Source organism: Danio rerio, chromosome 12 (assembly GCF_052040795.2).
Source record: "Danio rerio strain M-AB ecotype USA chromosome 12, GRCz13ab, whole genome shotgun sequence".
In the NCBI taxonomy this organism is placed as follows: domain Eukaryota; kingdom Metazoa; phylum Chordata; class Actinopteri; order Cypriniformes; family Danionidae; genus Danio; species Danio rerio.
Genome location: NC_141032.1, coordinates 31,267,445 through 31,290,141, shown reverse-complemented (window position 1 = coordinate 31,290,141; position 22,697 = coordinate 31,267,445). Strand labels below are relative to the sequence as shown.

Here is a 22,697-nt window from a genome sequence, read left to right as displayed (position 1 = left end):
GCTTATCATTGTTATTGACATAAATTCTATTGCGATTTGATATAATATCGTTTATCAGCCCGGTCCTACAACACAGAAAAAAAATTGACATCTATGTCAAACGGAAACTCTGCCAATAACACCTAACAATCCTCTAATCCTCTAATGTCACAGTGATGACAAAATTATACACACTCACATATTATGAATACAGTCATATTTGCAGAAATACTCTTGTGTACTTCATAGAAAGCACTGCAGTCTTTCATTTTCTCTGTTCATCAGTTAGCATTCTGTGAAGCTCAATGCAACAATTTTTTTTTCACACAAAAGGTTTTCACAGACACCAAAAATGAAAGTACTGAAAGGTTAAAAATGACACCAAAAATACACTACTGTAGATACAGAACAATAAGACAAATGTGCATGGTGGGATTACGGATCCTGCCGTCAGAAAAAAAATTCAATAGGGTTTAGAAATATCTCAAAGGAGGCCTAGTTGTGTTGTGTTGATTAGTGAACAGTTTTGTAAATATATGGACCCTTTTCACAGGTTATGATATGTTTAACAGTCATCATAAGCTTAAATCCTTGAAAGTGTTTAATATTTACATTTTTAAAATAACGCATGAACATTTACATGCATTTATGAATTTATTATATCATCTTTGCGTCAAATTACAAAACACTAATTACAGCATGTGCGATGCGTTTCTAATGCAGCATCAATGGTGCTGAGAGTAACTTTGACATCCCCCCTGTGGCTGTCGTCTCACACAATTTTTTCCTTTTATTGAAAGTCTTGATAACACCATCGTGCAGTTTTTCTTTTATTATTTCAGCAAATAGGATTGTAAAAAAAATACTTGTTGTACTCTCTGATTTACTGCTCTCTAAGTTTACCTAACTATGATGCCTTTCGCTACTGAGAAACCCGGAAATGTGAAAAGGCTCTATTCAGGTGTGTGTGTGTATAAGTGTTTTCAATCCCCCATTGTGGTTTGTATTTTAATAGATGTGTTTTCTTGGTACTAATGACTTTGAATGAAGTGCCTTATGACTGAATTAGTGTGCAGGAACGAGTGTGTTGCAGAATTGCAACTGAAGTGCAAAGCAGTGCTTTTGTTTAAGGTATGGTTTACACCATATTTAAGGTATAGTAGCAAAGGCTTTAGGATGACATAGTGGCTCAGTGGTTAGCACCGTCACCTTATAGCAAAAAAGTCACTGATTTGAGTGCCGGCTGTGTCAGTTGACATTTCTCCGTGTAGTTTGCATGGTCTGCCCGTGTTCATGTGGGTTTCCTCCGGTTGTTCAGGTTTCCCCTCGCAGTCCAAAGACATGCGGTACAGGTGAATTGAATGAAATAAATTGGCAGTAGAGTATGTGTGTGAAAAATGTGTGTATATGGATGTTTCCCAGTACTGGGTTGCAGCTGGAAGGGCATCTGCTGTGTAAAATTGGATGCTGTATAAACTGGTGGTTAATTACGCCTTGGCGACCCATCATAATTAAAGGGACTTGGTGGAAGAAAATGAATAAATGAATGAACAGAAGTTTCAAGCTTTGTTACTTTGGTCTAAGCATGTGTATAAAGTGTTCAAGCAATAGACAAAAATGGTAATACACCGAATTTCTTTGCTGTCAATGTCTTACCATTTGCTTCTGCATTTGGAGTTGACATAACGTTATTTTGCTACAATGGAAATGAGTAAAACAAAAGCCCCAGCCCAATTTGAGTTAGAAGTACATTAACATACTGAAATAAAAGTCTATGCAACTTTCAGATTAGGCTGAGTTTTTTTAGAGGTGTTATCTGGAAATAGCGAACTCTTTCAACTGACCAATCAGAATCGAGTATTTCTAAGAGCCATATAATAACACAGTTAACGCACTGTTAAAAAGAACTATAATGTAAAATAAAATATTAATTAATACTTAATATATGAACACAAATGTATTGCTCATTGTTTGTTCGTGTTATAAAATTAAGTAAAGGAAACATATTGTAAAATGTTGCCAATATCTTTAACTTGTTCATTGTTTGTTTGTTTTTTTTTTTGTCATCTGCTGTTAATCAGCTGTCAAAGTCACTGGGGAAAGAAACGGATCTAATACAGTCATTTGGTAGGAATGATTCCAGTTTTAAAAAGACCATGGATTACATTCAGAGGCAGGTGAGAGGAAACACGTGACACTACACGATCAAAAATAAAATCATAAGGCCTTGAAAACATTGAACTACATTGATGTGTTTGAACTAAAATATATTCTCCGACATTACAGGAAGAATGCTGTGGTTGGAATGGAAAAGAAGACTGGGGAGACTCTATACCCTGTTCCTGCTATCATAAAGCAAATGAAACCAAAGAATTATGTGACAATTGTTCCCCAGATTTTTTTTCCCCAGTATTATCCTGCAAGATTTATGATGAGGTACAGTTTCAGTCATAATCTGTAATCATTTTCCTGACTGACATTTTTAACTCATTTTTAAAAGTCTTTTATTTCTATTTTTTAAAAGGGTTGCAAGGACAAAGTAGAGAACTGGCTGGGATCTAATCTTCATTTCATTTTATGGGTTATTTTGGCCATTTCTGTGGTGGAGGTAAGCAAGCTGTGACCAAACCTAGAACAAAAAATGTGTAAAAGTTCACCCTTTGACTGTCCATTTGAAATAAACAAATTACAATAAAAAAATTAAGGTTTTATCTATAGTATATCATGTGTGGTCATATTTCTCGTAGTGTCTTCAGTGGACATGTGTCATATCTTACTGTTGCTTTAATCGAACCCACCGCTGCTGCCCTAGAGAATCCCATGGCAGCCACGTTCAGCTCTCCAGGTTTCTGTTTGTGACTAGTGTGGTGTTTCTGTTTGTGACTAGAGTGTTTCATTATTGCATGCCGAGATAATAAATTGTCAGCCTTTCTATCACCCTTGAAGGCTGGAATACAGGCTTGGAAGGTTTGGTAATTTTAGACTTTGTAAATGGTCACAAAAAGAAAAAAATAAATTCTAAACTGAGGATCGCACACCAACAAACTTAAAGTTTAATTGTTTTCTGAATGTGACAAACTGTATTCAAGCTTTGAGGTGTTTATGTTTTTTAATAAAATAACACTATGCTTAACTAATTACACCAATACTCACCGAAAGATAAATATGTGCACATGAAACATTGCTCTGGAGATTTTTACCAGTAGGTGAGCACTGAAATGGAAACCTTTACTTCAGTGGTCAAAATATGATTGTGATTATACAATTAGCTTTTATCTATAATTTTAACATGCAATTTTAGTGACTCTTTTGTAATGTGTTCCATTATTATTATTTAAAAGTCCAGGGAAATTAAAATAACGTTTTTAGGTGTCAGCAGTGTTGGGGAGTAACTAGATATATGTAACGGCGTTGTAATTACAAAAAAAAAGTAATAGTAATTAGTTACAGTTACTGAGAAAAAAAAAGTGTAATTAAATTACAGTTTCTTAAGAAAATGTTAAAGTTTACAAATGGGGTAACATCCAAATATGTTGAATAATATTAATCTGTTGCTTTGCCTGGGCAAGGCAGTGGCGCAGTAGGTAGTGCTGTCGCCTCACAGCAAGAAGGTCACTGGGTCGCTGGTTCGAGCCTAGGCTCAGTTGGCGTTTCTGTGTGGAGTTTGCATGTTCTCCCTGCCTTTGTGTGGGTTTCCCCCGGGTGCTCCGGTTTGTGGTACAGGTTAATTGGGTAGGCTAAATTGTCCATAGTGTGTGTGAATGTGTGTGTGTGGATGTTTCCCAGAGATGTGTTGTGGCTGGAAGGGCATCCGCTCTGTAAAAACTTGCTGGATAAGTTGGCGGTTCATTCCGCTGTGGTGACCTCGGATTAATAAAGGGACTAAGCTGACAAGAAAATGAATGAATGTATGAATGTTGCTTTGCCTGTTTTTGAAATGCACGTCACAATGTCTTTTGTTAAGGCCATTTATGAAAGAGCTGCTATTCTGATGCTTTTGATTGGTTTTCCAGTTTGAGGATTCTTTGTTTTCGCTTTATATACTATAATTTGTTTCTGTTTGGTACAGCAAATTATTTACAGTAAATAATTGAACTGAACAATTCTGCCTTATATGTTTTATTGACAGTTTTATTCATCATTAAGATGTGATTGACTTGGATTTAAGTTGCTTCGATTTAAAAATTAAAATAGTCAAATAGCTTAAATGTAATTTTATTGCAAATGCCACAAAAAACACCCTGCACAACTAACAAAAATTTAGATTTTGTAACAACAGTTTTTTTGTTATAAGGTCTGGTTTTGTGATGGCTGTACTTTAAAATAAAAAAAATATTATCTTAATTCAAGTGATGAGAGATTCTAACAGTAAACAGAGCTACTGTAAGGTCACAAAAATACTAAGGTCAACTAAAAATATGAGTTAATTTAACTTATATGCAATGAAAATGCATAAACTAAAGATTTCAAGTAGCTCAAAATCACAATTAATCCTTAAAATAGGTCATTTTTTAATGTAGTCTTGACTGTAAAATTCTACTATGTGCAAACTTTTATGCAATGTCTTTTTTTAATAAAAAAAAAAACAAGGCTTTATATATAATTATTCACCATAATGGGAATAAATGGCTACTTATTTTTCTTTAAAAAAAATTTTTTCATAGTATATAATTACACACACAGACACACACACTGAACTGAACAATCAAAGTATAATCTACCAAACCGGCAAGTTAAATAAACTTAAATATGCAAAATTTGTGAGACTCCGTTACTCAATTAAATTAAGGCAACGAGTTTACTCAATTATTTGGTTAAGTTAACTTATTAGAGTTTTCAGTGTAAAGTGCTACAAAACAATGACAAAATTCGTGTTTAGACAAAACGCGATATAAACATGTAAAGCTTGTAGTTTATCACTTCCGCGTACAAGTATCAACGTTGTTTTTCATAATTCAGTTTCTCATCAAATCTTGACCAAACAAATGCTCTTTAGTTTTTGACATGCCCTAACCCCTTCAAGACGCGTCTCATTTGCTTTTCATTTGATGCGCTTGACCTCAACCACCCTCACTGGCAGAGCGGTGGTAAAACGAAATGCTATTGGCTGCTTTTTTAAAGGGGAGGAGCTACAACACTGTAAAAATAATATGATTAATTAGTCCTGACAGCATGTTTTTAGTTCATTTTAACTCATTAAACTAAGTCAATCATGTTATAACTTCATTTTATAAGTCACGCAAGCTGTTTTAAATCAGTTTAACATAATATAAGTTCAATGGACTCATAAGGTTAATTTGATTCAGCTTAGAAATTTAGGCAACCAGTATTTTTTACAGTGTATATGTCCCTCCCTCTCTTTGTGGTTCAGTTGAGATTACGTCAAACATCAAATGAAAAAATGCACATTTCAAAGCACTTCACAGGACCTTTCAAATTGATGGTGGGCAAACTCTAACTGTATTAAACACTGATTCAAAAAGAATAATGCGATATAACCTAACTGTTACATTGATTATTATTTTTATTTTTTGCTTTGAATTTGCTGTAAAACAGAAACCTCTGGTCCCCCTGTTGTATTTCATCTCGAAAAATCCTAGTTTTGCATATTTTGTAATTCATGTTTTTATTTTTTATGCTTTTGAATAATATTATGGGACCATGATTTTTCTTTCAATAACTTTTTAACTTTAAAAAAATGTAAGCAAATACTTTTGTTGACATTTTTATAGTTTACAGTGATATACTGTCTGTGTTGGTGTTGTATATTATGGTACAAATGCCTTGTACATTTTCTGTTGTTTTACAGACCTATTTCCCTATATATTATTTCTTATCCATTATATTATTTCAAACTACTAAAATATCAATACATGGTCAATTGAGTAAACTTAATTTTCAACATCAAAACTCGACAGAGCAGAGATCGAGGTTCCATAACGCAATTCACATCCATAAATAAACAGAAATCAGACAATTAACAGATATTTTTATAGTGAAATTCCAATAATGTGGATTCCTTTGGAAATTACGATGTCACAGCTAAAATATAAATGAAGAACATCTAAGCTCGAAAAGCTACCTTTTTTTTTTTTTTGCTTTTTTTAAAACCGTATTCCTACTGCTTAAATTTTTTATTTTATTAAATTTAAAAAAAAAATTTGTTTTTTAAATTTAGCTGTAAATTTCTAGACAGAGTTACCTGACAGAAGAACTGACAAAAATGTTCCTATAGATGTTGTAATTCAGTATTCAAAGAGTGCTGGGTAATGGGTCATGTTAATGCATGATACTATTTGATGAGGAAAAACAGTAGCAGACTGGATTTACAGTGTTATTGCCATACATTTTTCCTCTATTGGCCCTACTGCATGTTTTTTTCTGACTGTGACTGTATTGTTTGATTTGCGAGCTCTGAGCTGTGAGGAATATGTTTAAACAAAGATCTCATTGGTTATTTCAAACTGTATCTTCCCTCACAGAGATTTCACTGTGGAATACTGGCAAGGTATATGATGTTTGTGTAGTTGTAGTATAGCTTAGTGTGTGGTGTGAAGATTCATCCATTCGCTTGGTCCCCTATAGTGAATCATTAATTGTGTGCATTCCCAGAGTTAGATATTATATGATTAATGGTAACTGAATGGTTGAACTATTCATTTTTATTAATATATATTTACACATTTTTTGCAGATATGTGGTATGATCCTTTCGATGTCTCTGTATAAAGGAGGTTCGGTGGATTACAGAAACATCTTACTCTAAGAAGAGCAGGATCTATGAGGAGGAAAAGTCAAGTATTAATGTTCAGTCTTTCTCAAATTTGGTCTTTGTTTATTTTTTGTTGTGTTTTTAATGAGGATTTTTTTCTGTAAAGTATTTGATTGGTTAATGTGGATTTTTCTTAATCTTTCCTTGTAATTCAGGCTTTTACTTGAGTAAAATCAGTTCAACCCGTTCATGCCGTTTTTAAATGATATATACTTTACTTATTGAGTTTTGTAACATGCATGTGATTGAGAGTTTTCTCATTTGTTCATGTTAGCCACTGGGTCAGAAAAGACTGGGAACATTTGGGTGGGACAGTGTAATATTTCACTATTGTTGAGCACACAAAAGGAAATGACCTCAATAATGTGGTGATGTGAGAGATACTGTTCTCATAAACATGTCTTTTCTTAAATATTAAATTTTTAAAATGTCCTTAATGTTCTGGTGTTGTTTTTTGTTAGTTAAGATGATGAAAAGAAGTATTATAAATTGGCCCTTAAATTTAAGTTAAACTACAACTATACTTAAACTTTAGTAAACTGTGCAAGTATCCATATAGGTAAAACTACTGTAAAAAAAAACATTACATTAAAAAAGTTTATTTTAACGCAAAAAAGGCTGTATTTATTTATTTTTTATCTAAAACTATGTGGTACATACAACATTTAATACACACAAACACACACACACGCACAGCATTTTTTTTTTTTTTGTTAGGACAGGGAGGAGGACACTTGTTATCAGGTGTCATATATAACAAGTGTCATATATTAACTGATTAATTCAAGGGAAACACTACAGACAAAGAAGGTAAGACTGATTTAATCTTAGACTGTTTTAGTTTTGTTAATCTTCATGTGTAAATAAATCTGAACTTTTTTTTCATATTGTATCTCTAATTAACTTCTGTCAGTTTGAAAAAGTTGAAAGATGGGATCCCGCACACTGGTTCTGGTCGTGTTTTTAGGTGCCCTCTGTGGTGAGTGGGAAACAGTTTTAACTTTGTTGTTCAAAGACTTTCTCTTTAATACAAAACAGTAAACAAGTTAATCTTTTTTAAGTAATAGACCTCTGGGAAAATGTGTAGACCATGTCAAATTAATAATATATATATATATCTATATATATATATCTATATATATATAAGATATACAGCACATGGTATAAATAAATAAACTCATTTCAATTTATCTTTTTTCTATAATGATTTTACAATGTAGAAATGTGTCAAAGCAGCTTAACATAGAAGTTCTAGTAAATTGAAACTGTCAGTCCAGTTTTCAGAGTTGATACCCGTTTTGAAAAATGTATATTTTTATTCATAGCTTCTTATAGAAAGTAATATTGACATATGTCCTAACATTTTAATGTTTTTTTTAAATTCAGCTCTGAAAAACTTTGCTGGGCATTATATTCTGCAAATGAATGCTGTAAATTATAATCTTCTGGTTTGAAATTTTAAGACACCATATCTCATGTTGTCTGTTTTTTCAGAGCTGAATTAAAAAACATTAAAACGGTAGGACACTTCAGATGTATGTGAATGGAATATATCATTAAATAAGTCTCTGTTTCTCTGAAAATTTCAATGTATAGTTTAGTATTTGAGTAAAACATAATTATTGTTTTACCACTGATGACATTTTTTCTAAATTAAAAACCCAACTGTTTTCATTTAGAGCATGGGTGCTCAAACTTTTTCTTATGGAGGGCCGAAATTCAAGCTAGATTGAGAGCTGTGGGCCGAAAGTAAATCGTCATCTTGGAATTATAAGGTTATCTGCGTTCTAAATGATATTGAGATATTGAGCTTCAAAGCTTTTGCATTCCATAGCAAACATTATGAGTGTAACATTTGTTTTTTAAATAAAAAGTCTTAAAATGTAAAAAACTTATAAAAAAAAAACATCCCATAATGTAAATAAGTTGTCATTTAATAATAATGTCAATAACTCAATTTTGACAAAAATGTCAGATAGAACGTTATAATTCTAGGGTGACGAAATGTAGCAAACTGTATTACATTAAAGTTGCCATGGGTAATTTCCTAATTTATTTCATAACATTTAAAATGAATAGTTAAAAAATTACTTATTGAATTCAATTTTAGACAATTTTCTTAAAACTTTAAATGGGAATCTCTGTTAAACCAACGACATCTCACGGCAATTCGTAACTTTTTTGATTTAGTGGCTAATTCGTATGAATTCGAATGATTTAATTCGTACTATTTAGTATGATTTGCTCATCACCAAATGACGGTTGGGGTTCGTGGTGGGGTTGGGTCCCATGCCTCCTTTTTAAAATTATACATTTTTATAGAACTGAACTTGTAAAAATTCATAAGAATTAGCCACTAAACTGCCAAAATGTAAAATACTTACGTTTTCTCGTGAGTTCAGGCTGGTTAAATGCATTTCCCAACCATATTTCCCTCTGGCAGGCCAAATTAAAGGATGCAAAGGGGCAACTTTGGCTCGTTGGCCCATATTTGGGCATCACTGATTTAGAGCATAAGCTTCCTCAAAATAACATAAAATATGTATCTATAGATGTTTATTTTCACAATACACAAAACATCATACAAATCTTTTGACTTCAGAAAAGTTATTTGACATCTTTTGGGGACAATGTTTCAATCACAACAAATGTAACTGTTATTTTGACCAAATGTCATTTTCAATATTTAAAAAAAGCAACCTTATTAAAATAAAAATCCAGTATATACAGAGAAGATGAGAATAGCCTGTTTTGTTATAGCTCATGTGTACTATAATGAATTTCCCTCAAAATAACATATAAAATATCTCATTAGTTGCACAGGCACTAATATGCAACTTCTGCAAGAAGATAGACAAAATGAATCCCACCTGCGATGAGCTGGAGGTGAGAGAGTGCTCCAGTCTTCAGGATACCTGCATTAGGATCAATATGCATTCACCAGCATGTGAGTTAGCCATTTTTTTTCTCCGATATCAGAAGAGTTTGAAAAAACATTAGATAGTGACTTACTCAATTATAGTTATTGCAGTTAGTTCACCTAAAATGTGCCATTGATACTCACCCTTCAACCATTCAAAATGTAGCTGATATTCTTTCTTTGGTAAAACGCTTAAGGCCAAAGTATTTCATCACCTTGGAATTATAAGGTTATATCATTTATATCATTATAGCATATTTGTTAAAATTTTAGTTATTGACATATTAACCTATTTTCTTATGGGATGTTTTTTTATAAGTTGTTTTAAGACTTTTTATTTAAAAAACAAATGTTACACTCACTCTCACACACACACACACACACACACACACACACACACACACACACTGTTTGCTTTATGAAATACAAAACCTTTAAAGCTCAATATCTCAAAATCATTCAGAACGCAGAACCTTATAATTCCAAGGTGATGATTTGTAAGCGTAAGTAAACAAAGCTTTTCTAAGTATCTTGTACTCTTCAAAGATTCATCCTTTGTCTTCTGTTTGTTCTGTGCCTTTAAATTCATTAAAAAAGTTGTAGAAGTCTTTAATTCCCTCAAATGTATTTATATAGGCATCTATTTGTTTTGCTGTCTTCGCTAGTCTGTTGTTTTCTTGTTTCTTCTCCTCCTTTGCTTTCTTTGACTTAGTAATAACAGCCCAGTTCAGTGTTGACACCTTGTGGACAGTTAGTGCAAAACACCTGAAAACACCTATATTTCAGGCCTAAAGAGACAGTTCACTTTCAATGTTACTCATCATTTACTCACCCCCTAATATTCATGAGTTCTTTTTTCCTGCTGAACACAAATCGTTGACATCCATAGTAGGAAACTAAATACTATGGTAACCAATGGCCTCCATTTAAAAAAATTAAAGCTAAAAAGTTTGTTAATGTGTCAATTTTCAATTAAGACTCATGTCAACAAGTGATTACACTAACAGCAGATAGAAGCAACACAAAATTATTGCCTACCACTGAATATATTAAAGTAAAATAAAAATAAAAAACACTGCCCCCTTCGTACTCTAGCTCATAGGTGTCAAACTCAATTTCTGTAGGGCCACAGCTCTGCACAGTTTCGTTCCAAACCTAATTAAACACACCTGATTAAACTTATTGAGTGCTTTGGGCTTGTTTGATACCATAGTCCCTTTAAGCCAAGTCATTTTACTCGGGGGCCATCTTTGAAACACGTCTCAGAGACGCAGACAGTATGCTCAGGCATTCTGTTTGAATAGGGAAACATCAAATTTTGTGAAATTGCTTGCCAAGCTTACGATTAAACTTCATATTAGGAAACAACAATAAGATTCAACAACAACTGTCTCTTTAGTTTAATTTCTAAACGTTTGAGTTACTCAAAATCTGCAGAAATTCACATCTGGTCCGAGCCCCTCCCTCGGAGAATCATCAGTCTATAGCGATCAATGATTGGCTCCTGTACTAGAAGGTGGGTTTTATTCGCCATATTGACCGTTATAATTTTTTCCCATTTAAAACAAGTGACATGTCTTGGGTATTCTAAAGTCTTAGTTGATACAGATGTGTTAAATCAGGGCTGGAACTAAACTCTGCAGGGTTGTGGTCCTCCAGGAATTGAGTTTGACACCCCTGCTCTAGCTCTTAATTCTCGGAGCACTAACAGTTCCTTTGTAATAATCAGCACTTTTTAGGTGTTTGTCTAATCACTGAATGCCCCCTGATTTGTATGTCACTTTGGACAAAAGCATATGCTAAATTACTAAATTTAAATGAACATATTGGTCCATATCTGCATGTTTGACTTGCAAAGTGACACCAACGTTGACTTAAATTTTATGAATAATCAAAGACAACAGAAACTCAGATGCTTCCACAAATGGACAATTTACAAACACAGTATATTTATGCACAGACATTTGCCACCCCACAGAGAGACATTGGGGGAAAGGTTTTTAAACCTCCAATCCTTTATTCACATTTGATCATTCTCCCCCACTTTTCCTCTCACCATTCTCCTCTCCACTCAATTCAGTGGAAAAGATCCTATGAAAGTTTGCAATTGATTTAATCATTGTCATTTGAAATATCTCTGTCGGTATGCCTAATCATATTAAAGAGTTGCAATTCTTGACCCAGTACAGAGAGTGTGCCTGTCAAACACCTCCACATGGATGTTTTGCCCGGGTATAGTATTTAAGGAAAAGAGTAAATTCTATGGCGGACACATTATTGAACCAACTGAGTTAAAGGTGCAGTTGGTGATCTGCCAGAATGCTAACATTATAGCATCATTTTAAAAATGTTCATCCCTCCCTTGCCGACCAAAGCCACACCTCCTTAAGTCATGAATGTGCAAACATGCACCGAATAGATGATGATCTAATGATGATGAACAACCTTCCATAACACTTGATCATCATTCACCAGTTAGAAAACTCTATGGAGACTCACACTTTATCCAGAGTAGTTGTTGACAGGCCAGGAGGTGCAGGAATTATATTTCCCTAAAACTTGCATTGGGGTGAAGTTGGTTTTATATTCGCACATTCAGAATTTCTCCTCAAAAATACAGTGAAATTGTACAATCACCTAAAGTCTATAAACTACAACATTGTTCACAGTCAATTAGGTCATACCTACATGTCATTTCAGACTCAATATTCAAAGCAGCGTTAGAGAGGGAGCCTGTCACAGGTCGTCACTGTGTAAAAATGAACAAATATACAAATATAAATCAAACTTTACCTCAGTAAAGCTGGTTTCCTTATGTTTTATTATTCAGCTAAATAAAAATCAGATTATGAACTTGAAAATAGTCTAATGTGTTTCGCCTGATGTTCTTAGTGGCTGAAAAACACCTCCATTTATATAAACCCAATTATAAAAAAGAACACAATCTACATAAGCTCAGCGTGAATAAAATAGTTTTAAAATATACCTGTCTAACAGTAATACTTTAGCCATGGTGTTATTCTTCAGATTGTGGTTTTGAATGGCACAAGGACACAAGGCCACGTTGGTCTTTTAAAAATAAGTTTAGGCTGATGCTTGCTGAGTTTACCTAATGTCACTCACTCTGTCAGCTGTAGATCCATGCTTCACGTGAATGCACAAGTGACTAGTATCTATTTGTGTGTAATACAAATTTAAATTTGTTGACACAGTTTGTGTTACCTGTCGTAACTGAGTTATTCATCGGCCTGACGATTTTTAGTTGGATGAATATTTTTTAGTCTCATGCCTTATACCCGGAATATAAATATACATATAAATACATTTTGATCATTTACTTTAATCATTGCTATCGGAATGTTAAGATACATTCAACCAACAAGAAATGTTTCTGAAGACAATCACCTACTGCACCTTTTAAGGGCACATAGTTTACCTCTTTTTTATGATTTAATATTAATATTATGGTTCTTCGGAGTGTGCTAGTTTAGGTTCAGCTCAACACACAGTTCAGATGTTTTTATTATAATGTGTTAAAAAGTGTCATGTTGGGGGCGTTTACACAGTTTGCTGTTTTAGGGGCGTGTTGCTTCACAGTTTCGGCTTCCTACCCAACGTAACAAGGGGGCGGAGCCAAGAGCTCCCATGCTCTGTGTTTGCAACAGACAGGCTGACAGACAGAGAGAGAGAAGCTAAGCTAGGATGAGCATTCAGCCGTACATGTTCGACCCGGACACAGACCAAGTAGAGAGTACAAAATTATTTGTGTCTTTGAATAGTCTTGGTGTACAAGTGCCGAGCTTGTACACCGAGACTAATAACCACACACTCTGAATTAACTTTGACTGAGGCACCGAATGCGCCGCGACACGGCACACCAGACACTCAGTGACGCGGCAGAAACATGAAGTGTCCCGAATCGTCATGCCACGCATTCCAGAACTCTAAACACAAGCTTCCATCAGGGCAAATACAACTGCGCTGACTCGAAGCTCCGCCGCGTGCACCCCGACAGAAACCTACGCCCAGAACTCCGAAATGCACGGCACCACGCCACGCAAAAGGTACAAGCAATAATTCCGATTACAGCGATAGCCCAAAGAGCTTTTGATCAAAAAATAGAGCGAGGGTTTTCCTTTAGTGATATCGCTTTGACTCACATGCTGAAAATGGCGGATGGGCAACAAGAAACTGAGGATATGATCGTGACACGAGGCTGTCAATCAATATTGGTGGGCGGGGGGACGGCACTCCTACGTAAAGTTGCGGTCGTCTCAAAACCACTCCAATTGTTCCACCGTTTTTATGTTGTTAAATAAAATTTTTTTAAAAAAAAGCATTGTTTTTGTTTACATCACCCCAATATGACGGCCTATACACTATACTTACACACATGTCTGTCCAAACAGCTTGAAAAGTAGATTTTTCACCATAGGTGCCCTTTAAATGCTTCTTGACTGTTCAACCAGAAAAAGTCAGCTACATCTTGGATGACCCGAGGGTATTATTTTCCAACCCAAGAGCTTTCTGTGAAAACTGTTGTATGTTTTTCTTTTTGTAGATGGTGAGGTGCGCAGATGTGCTACAGAAAGAGAGTGTCGGACTGCATTGCCTCCTCAGGTGGAGAGACACTGCTGCAACACAGACTTCTGCAACTGATCTGCTCCAGCAGACTAACATATATAGCCTGTGATCATCTAAAAATGCCTAAAACGGACAGCAATCATAATCACTAATGGTCTTTAATTTAATAGATGTGTTTTGATTTTAGTAGCGATACTATAAAGCAATAAATCTGGCCAGCAAAAGAAAAAGAGTTAAAGATTCATGTTTTCTGAAACATTAAGTGTTTTTGTGCATTGTTAGAGGTTTGAATTGTACAGAAGTTTAACTAAAACAAAGCAGCTAGTCAGCATTCACACAGTACTATGGAGAGAATTCTCACCCAGCCATAACAACAAAAATGCAGACACAGAAACACCAAGCCAAGCCAAAAAGCTGCAATTTCTCATTTTGTTTATGCAATGGAAATTATACCAGGCATTTTGTCCTGTTTTGCAGTAAAACTTAACTCGAGATGCCAAATTATATAAAGTGTTTAAGGGTTTTATTTTATTTATTTTTTTGGTCAACATTAAGTAACTCATCAACCAAATATCTGTAACAAAAAGAGATTAAAAATAAAGAAATGGGAGTAACCATTTTATTTATTAATAATTTTAAGCATAAACTTGCTTAATTTTTATTCATCTTCCAGAAAGCAAGTCTGCTCAGTTTTCTGTTGTTTCTCAAATAAATGTATGTTGATTTAAAAATCTGTGTATATAAAGAAGTCAAAAAAAATGACTAGCAAACATAAGAAATATTAATATTTTAGTGTAGTTTATTGCAAAGATACATTTCAGATGACACATCCAATAATACTAAATAAAAACATATTGCATTAATTGCATATCAGACATAGCAAGCCATAATTAAGCATTAAAAAAGGTAATTGTTTAAGTACATATGCATTATTGCTACTTAATAAAGTTTGTGTTCACCAAGATCCTTTGTTTAACAATCACAGAGGTAGTGGGCTACTGAGTACAGACAGAACAAGCTGCTTGTAATAATAACCAAAGCAGATGCAAACAGTAGAGCATATACAGACATTTTCTTTTCAGCTATTCCTCGAACCAAGCACTGCTGCACTGAACAACCATCAAATGTATGTGCTTCACAAATGTGTGGCTCTTCATTTAATTTAGGTAGAACCCAAGAAAGCAAGACATACACAAACAAAAGCTCAACCGCAATCCTCAGCATTATACAGAACAGATAAACCATCACACTGCTTTTGCTTTTGTGGAGGTCTATCATCATCCTGCCGCCTATAGTTACAGTGGGATCAGTGACACCTCCCTGCTCGCTTTGAGATGCCATTTCTCTCTCCTTCTTCTTCTGGAAGGAAGACCGAAGATGGGAGGAAAACAGCTCCATGAGAAGGACGGAGAGCACAAGGAGGATGAAGATGAAATGCCAAGCCATCACTATAGAACTGTCAAAGTGTTTATTGAAGCAAGCTTTAGTGCAGTATGGTAAGGTGCTGTTACAGTGGAAATCCTCACTTATACTTTTCCATGGAAATTGAGCCAAAAAGACGGTCACTAGGCGGATGCAGAGCAAGCCGAACCACATGGTGCGACCTTTATAGGTGGCTGTAGAGTCCACCGCAGTGCGGAGAATTGGGATGAGCCCTGTGACTATTGCTGCCATCGCTCTTTAGACTGGATTTCTCCTTTATGTCAGAATTAAAATAAACCTGCACACAAAAAAGGACAATTTTTTATTCATTATTTGAATTTCTATGCTAAAATGAAATCAAAATTCAAAAAAACTGAAACAAACGTACCTTTTAACAGGGGATAACAGTTTTGTTAGTTGTCCAAAGTTGAAGCTGTTGTAATTTTAAGCTTCACTCAGTATATATACCATGGTAAACTGCAAGCGTCGTCAAAAATGATTTCACGCATTCACACATTTGTGTACATTACTTAACTTATTTTCTTCACTTAGGGTTGAAACAAGATATGTGCACTTACAATAGCTATAACTTAGCTATTTTGTAGAACCACGATGTCAATATTTAACTTATGCACACAATATTTGTGTATATATTTATATAGAGAGCAAACGTCTCTTTAGTTTAACAACATGTTTGTTTAATACTATATACTAACACTTTTTGACAACAATTTCTTTCAAATATTAATTTTCAAATTATTTTTCAGAATTTCTAAAATGGTAAACGATGATATACTAATAAATCTGCCACTATTCAGGCTTACTTTTCCATTTACTAAAAAGTACAAAAATAATTACAATAATAAATAAAATCTAAGTTTTATGAAAGTCGTATGTATGTACCATTTACATTTGTATACAAATCTAGATGAACTTACTCCCAGGGCTGTTTACTTCAAGGTTGATATTTAGCTGCACCATGTTGGTGCTTCCTAACATCAAATTCTGGGGTTCCCAAACTTTTCAGCTCGTGACCCCCAAAATTACAATTCCAATGACTTGTGACCCCCACTACACTCGTAGATGGTTATAAACATACAAGCATTGTACACAATGGTGCACACATAAATAAGAACTATATAATTGAGCATATTGATAAAAAATGCAACAGTCTAACAACAATATAATGTTTTACAGTCATTATTAATTTGCTTAATTCAATATTAACCTCACTTAATGAGAATAGTGGGCACTCTGCAGCAATTAACATTATTGCTGTGTCATTAGCGTAATAAACCCAGGGATCACAATCCATCGGAAAAAGAATTGAAAGGTTGATAGCTTTTTATTTGCCTGTTATTTTTATGTAACTCTTAAAGACTATTTTAATCTTCTGCAGGTTATGGATAAAATATGGTCATTTTAATAGGTTAATAACATATATGATACTTTTGGAAATCACCAAGTGACCCTTCCGTTAGCCCAATGCTCAAGCCCCATGTCTTTTGGACTTGTGGGGGAAACCGGAGCACCCGGAGGAAACCCACACGAACACGCGGAGAACATGCAAACTCCACACAGAAATGGCAACTGACCCAGCCAGGGCTCAAACCAGTGACTTTTTTGCTGTAAGGTGACAGCATTACCCACTGCGCCATCCACGCAAATCTAGATCTCACATTTTTAAACATAATATGAAATTTACCTTTAGTCAAGCTTGACTGGTCATTGGTATTGTAGATCTACATTAAATTTTACAAATATAAAACAACACCATGAAGCATAGTTTGCTTCAGGACATTGGGGTATAGGAAAATAAATACTAAAGGTAATAGTCAAACAGTACTACAAAGATTATAGAACATCATAGCATTCATAATAAACATTATAGCAAGAAGTAATCACTGTTATATCAACCCTCACATCTGACTTATTGCCTGATTGATATCAAAATATAAAATGTAATTGATGGAGAGGAAGAAATTTATTTATTTAAATAGGTCATTGGTCTTGTGGTTAAAATATTACACTTATTTCAAGTGTATAAACATGACACATGAGATAAAATTTGTGATTACAACACAACATACTGGCACTTTCACTGTGATTCAGACAAAGCCTAAAAATAAACAAAACCTCTCAGCAACCCTTTCAACATACCTAAATATAAATGTTCTCTTACATTATCAAAGAAATTCAAAGACAATATTTTATGAGAAATTTTGTGTACTGATGCATTTAATCCATCTTTAAAAAAAAACAAAAAAAACAATGCATTGGCTTTTCTGTTTTCAACGCTTTCACTGTCCTGTTAGTATAGAATAGCAGTAACAAAAATGTGAACATTGTCTAAACAAATGTTCAAAGCATCCGACAAAGTCATCAATAAGTTCAGAGTCCGTCTTCTTTGTCCATATACACATGGGCTGGTATTGTCTGAAAGGTTACAGGAACAGTAAGGGAAATAGCGGTGGGTTCTGATCCCGAAGGTGACGCAGCACTTGGTGGGGATGGCAAGGGCTGGGTGTGTGCCATGTCTGTCTGAGGCAGAGACGGTAAGGACTCTGTGTCACGGTGGGTGCGTAAGTGCTTGCGTAGATAAGCAGCAAAAAGAAAAGCCTTCCCGCAAACATTGCAACTATGTGGCCGATTACTTGAGTGGATACGCTGGTGTTTACGAAGACCAGCTTTATTCAGAAAACCTTTTCCACACTGGTCACAAATGTGGGGTCGAGGCTTGGGATGCAGTTTCTCGTGTGCCTGAAGATCAGCCAGATTAACAAACTCTTCCTGGCAAGTCACACATACATGTGGGCTGACAGGTACAGCCAAAACTGAAGGATCAGATGGGGGAGAGATGGTGTGAAGGCTGGTGTGGGCCTGCACCTCCTCCCATGTCCCAAATATCATATCACAGTGAGAGCAGGAGAACTGGGGAAGGGTGCTGGGAAACACTGAAGCTGATTCTGGAGTGACATGAACCTGTATCGGCCTCTCGGATAAGTGTGTCCTCTCATGCTTGCGCAAACTCGAAGACACAACAAACGACTTGAAGCAAAGCTGGCATTTGTATGGACGCTCTCCTGAATGCACCCTTCTGTGTTTGTTCAGGCTGGAACGCTCCGTAAAAGACTTGCCACACTCAGTGCAAGCGAAAGGACGCAGTCCGGAATGCACTAGCATGTGGCGCCGAAGATCCCAAGAAGCTACAAAAGCTTTATCACAACGTTGGCATTTATAGGGTCGCTGGCCAGAGTGCACACGTTGATGCACAGCAAGATCTGCGGGTTGCCGAAACCTCTTAGTGCACTTGTCGCAAGGGTATGGCTTGAATCCTTGATGTGCCCGTTGGTGTCGGCGGAAACTAGAGGGATCCGAGAACATCTTACCACACTGTGGGCATAAGAATGGTTTTTCACCAGAGTGTGTGCGAAGGTGAGACTGGTATGAGGACAGTTGGGTAAAACCTTTTCCACACTGCTCACACTGATATGGCTTGCTTTTGGAGTGAATTCGCAAGTGGCACGCCAATGATGAGGATCGGGAGAAGGCTTTGCCGCAGTCTGAGCACAGGAAAGGCTTCTCACCTGTGTGTGAACGCTCATGATTTTTCAAGTCCTTCAGCTCTGTGTAAGTTTTACCACACTGCGCACAGGAATACGGCCGGTGGCCTAGGTGATTACGCCGATGCTTGCGGTAAACTGAAGGGTCTGCAAAACTCTTCCCACACTCAACACAAAAGTAAGGCTTTTCACCGGTGTGGGATCGTTGGTGCACTTTGAGTTTGGAAAGTGTGGGATAACTCTTGGAGCAGAGAGGACACGAGTGAGGCCTTTCGCCACTGTGCTGTGTCATGTGGATACGCAGGCAAATGGCCTGCATGAATGCCTTGCCACAGTCCAAACAAACAAATGGTTTCTCCCCTGTGTGTGAGCGACTGTGGTTGCGTAATTCCGTTGGAGTCTTATAAGCCTTATGGCACTGCAGGCACTGGAACGGACGCTGAGGTGAATGGGAGCGCTGATGCTTAGAAAGCTGTGCTCGGGTAGAGAACATCTTAGTGCATTTACCACAGGTGTATTGCTGCTGTTTGTCTTTACCATGTACTGACAGCTTGTGGCTCTGTAAGGCCGAAGGGCTGGTAAAGACCTCCTGACAGCTCGAGCACTTAAAAGTGTGTAAAGATTTTGGTGGTCTCCCTTTGCCTCTCTTTCTTGTAGCTTGTTCTGGCACATTGTCTAGTTCTTTACTAGGCTCAGACTCATATGGTGGTGGTGTATACTGCTCTGTTGTTGATGGGATACCTGGTTGGGGTGAAGCCATACTGAGGATGCTGAGGATAAAAAAAGCACAGTGTGTTAATTTTTTACTTTAATTTAGAGAAAAGGTTCAAATGTTCAGGTGACAAATGTATTTATTTATTTTTCAGGTATATTCTTTGATCTTTACATGTCATTGATTAGTTTATTTCCTCAAAAGAACAAGGTTGATCACACTGTACATCACATAAAATATTTTAAAAAGCAATTTAGCATCAAAGGCCAACTCTATTTTTTATTCTAACAAAATTATTGACCAATATTATCAAAACATATTAAACTAACAATGAATAATACACTGGTAACAGTGCTATTTTTTTTTTGTAAAGGTTAGGTAATAAACATAGCTGCTGTAAACATATAGCTAGCATACACGTTTGTTAGTTCTTGTTTCCTAAATTAATACCCAACTCAAAAGTTGTTTGCTATTGTTAATAATGTTAAGATTATTAACACTTCTTCATGGTCTACTAATGATAACAAATGGAATCTTATTGTAAAATGCAATACAGCAATTTCCTACCTAAACCGTTGAGGTAAAGTTGTTTTTTTATATACACATTATGACCTTCTTCTTAATAAGAGGATTCATACACATTTTTACTACTAAAATTCCATGACTTTTCCATAATTTTCCCAAGACTTTCAAGTAAATTTTCATGGCCTAATGTTTCATGCAATGCATATGCGTGGTAAAAGAAAAACAAAGCAGGTTCAAATTTATTACAGCATATCGTTAAACATGCAACAGTCTATTTAGTTTCAGTTTATAATTACATCTATGTAAAACTGATTTAGATAATGGTTACACAGCGCTAATAATGTGAGAGTATGTGACTGGCCAAGGACAGAAAATAAGTAAAAAGCCTATATTCAATTATACAGATATCCGTTTTCCATGACTTTTCCAAAACTTTGTTTTTTTCTGTTTTTCTAAAGTTTTTCCAGGCATGGAAAATGCCATGACTTTTTCCAGGTTTTCCATGACCGTATGAACCCTGTAATAACACAATTTCATCAAAGTATTCTTTGCAAATTCTGAAAAGGAAAATTCTATAAGCAGCCAATGATTATTAAGGTACATCATTGATTACAGTCAATTAAATAGTGCAGATGGTGTTTTAAAGTCATACTTTTGCACTTTCAGATTGAATATTCAAAGTAGATGGGTAAACAATAAGGGCACAGTTAAGCTAATGTCCGAATAAAGCCCACTTTACCTTTCTACCTAAACCTAGCTACCACAGTTCTAGTTTCTGTCAAAGTACCAATACACTTATTGTTAATTTTGTTTTTAAAATGCATTTCTATTTAAGTTAGTCATTCTGTCTAATTTAAGAACAATGGTGTTGAAATGACAAGTTTATTGCAGGTTTAACTTAATGTGTTTTAACACAAGAGTGTTTACTTGAGTGTGTAGCATAAGTATAAATAATAAAATTAGCATGTAGTATTTTAGTACAAATGGTTTAATAGAAATGTTTTAAATACGATGAGATTGGGTGGCAACACAAAATGGCCGGCATTAGGACCTCAGGGACAATTGGGAAAGACGCTCTTGTTCTCAAAGGAAGTTGCCATCTGTGCTGCTTGTATACAAACGGATTTACATGTCGATGTTAGCAGCAATGAAACATGGCAACCATGACCAAATCTAATTAATGCACATACAACGCAGTGGCAATTCAAAAAGCAAACAAACACGTCTTTATCACATAGTTACATCTAGTATTTTAGAATGCACAATAACACAAAATGGCTGGCTTTAGGACCGCTGAACGTGCAAAGCAATTTGCAGTCGCTTCTGTCAGTTTATCAAAATCACGGCATTTTCACAATAGGATATCGTTTATGTTTCGTCATCCCTCTCAAATAATTATAGCTCACATTACGTACCTTTTGTGTTCTCGTAAGAGGCTGCACGCGTGTCTTTGATATTGAATTGTAAAATCGCTCAATCTCGGGAGAAGGTCGGCGGCTTTAGGACCATGACGAAATTACCCAGCCAACGCAGATATGTGAGCCTTCATGACTTCCTCACTCGCCACTTGGGGAATCCCTCCAAAATGATCTGAATTATTTTATATCGCAACTATCCATACCTCAGTTCCTTTAGCGTTCTTACTGAAGAGTTTCCGCGGACTACAGTGGATGGTGAGTGGGATAAAAATGGGGTGGAGAGAGAGAGAGAGCCTGTGGGAGGGGAAATATGCATACTTCAGCGTACGTGGATATGCAGTTGTTTTGTGCATATACACGGTTATATAACATAAATGTTAAATGGATAAAAATGATAATGGTGTGGTTCCTGTAATGTGTTGTATTAGTTAAACACTTGTTTTGAATAACTTTATTGTAAAAGTTGTGCGTTTAGCTTTTTTAATGATGAAAACTGCTGTGAACAAACCACAAGAGGTAACTTTATCGGCAATTTCTGTGGTAGATAACATTATAGAAGTAATCTGATCAACTTTGAGAGCTGATTTTGAATCTGTGCAATAGTTCAATGTAGATATATGTAACATTAATGATTCAAGACAGTTATGTGGGTGGCTAAGTTACAAATCATTATCGGACGTTTATACAACGTTAGTAAGCAAATATTTAGGAAACGTATGAACTTGAATTCCCGTGTGTTAAAACTACACTCATTAAAACGATCTCTTTTATGGCGTAGGCGGTGGAAATGATGAACAATGCTC

At 35.5% G+C, this 22,697-nt stretch overlaps 3 protein-coding genes and 1 long non-coding RNA gene across 15 annotated transcripts in view; 2 read left to right on the top strand and 2 right to left on the bottom strand.

Annotated features, from left to right (window-relative positions):
• The window catches only part of cd37 (CD37 molecule), a 69,535-nt gene extending 62,353 nt beyond the window's left edge, over positions 1-7,182 (top strand). For 3 of the 12 annotated variants that reach the window (XM_087274456.1, XM_087274455.1, XM_087274451.1), the window contains exons 6-11: positions 2,061-2,156; positions 2,266-2,415; positions 2,504-2,587; positions 2,727-2,824; positions 6,462-6,487; positions 6,673-7,182. In XM_087274456.1, coding sequence (XP_087130582.1) covers positions 2,061-2,156; positions 2,266-2,415; positions 2,504-2,587; positions 2,727-2,824; positions 6,462-6,487; positions 6,673-6,707 — 489 coding nt within the window. In that variant the 3' untranslated portion in view covers positions 6,708-7,182. 12 annotated transcript variants of the gene reach the window in all.
• Positions 7,183-7,530: 348 nt separating this feature from the next.
• LOC147834495 (uncharacterized) lies at positions 7,531-14,484 on the top strand. Its single transcript, XR_015504252.1, has 4 exons — positions 7,531-7,560; positions 7,664-7,729; positions 9,566-9,697; positions 14,232-14,484. It is a non-coding gene; the product is annotated as an uncharacterized LOC147834495 (long non-coding RNA).
• A 551-nt stretch (positions 14,485-15,035) lies between these two features.
• gjz1 (gap junction protein zeta 1) lies at positions 15,036-16,064 on the bottom strand. The gene has a single exon (XM_087276532.1). The coding sequence runs from the start codon at positions 15,926-15,928 to the stop codon at positions 15,227-15,229; it is 702 nt and encodes a 233-aa protein (XP_087132658.1). The 5' UTR covers positions 15,929-16,064; the 3' UTR covers positions 15,036-15,226.
• Positions 16,065-17,890: 1,826 nt separating this feature from the next.
• znf668 (zinc finger protein 668) lies at positions 17,891-22,144 on the bottom strand. The gene is given in 2 exon segments (NM_001012489.1): positions 17,891-20,009; positions 21,892-22,144. A coding segment is annotated over 1 exon segment (1,932 nt). The 5' UTR covers positions 20,000-20,009; positions 21,892-22,144; the 3' UTR covers positions 17,891-18,067.
• Between the last annotated feature and the right edge of the window lie 553 nt (positions 22,145-22,697).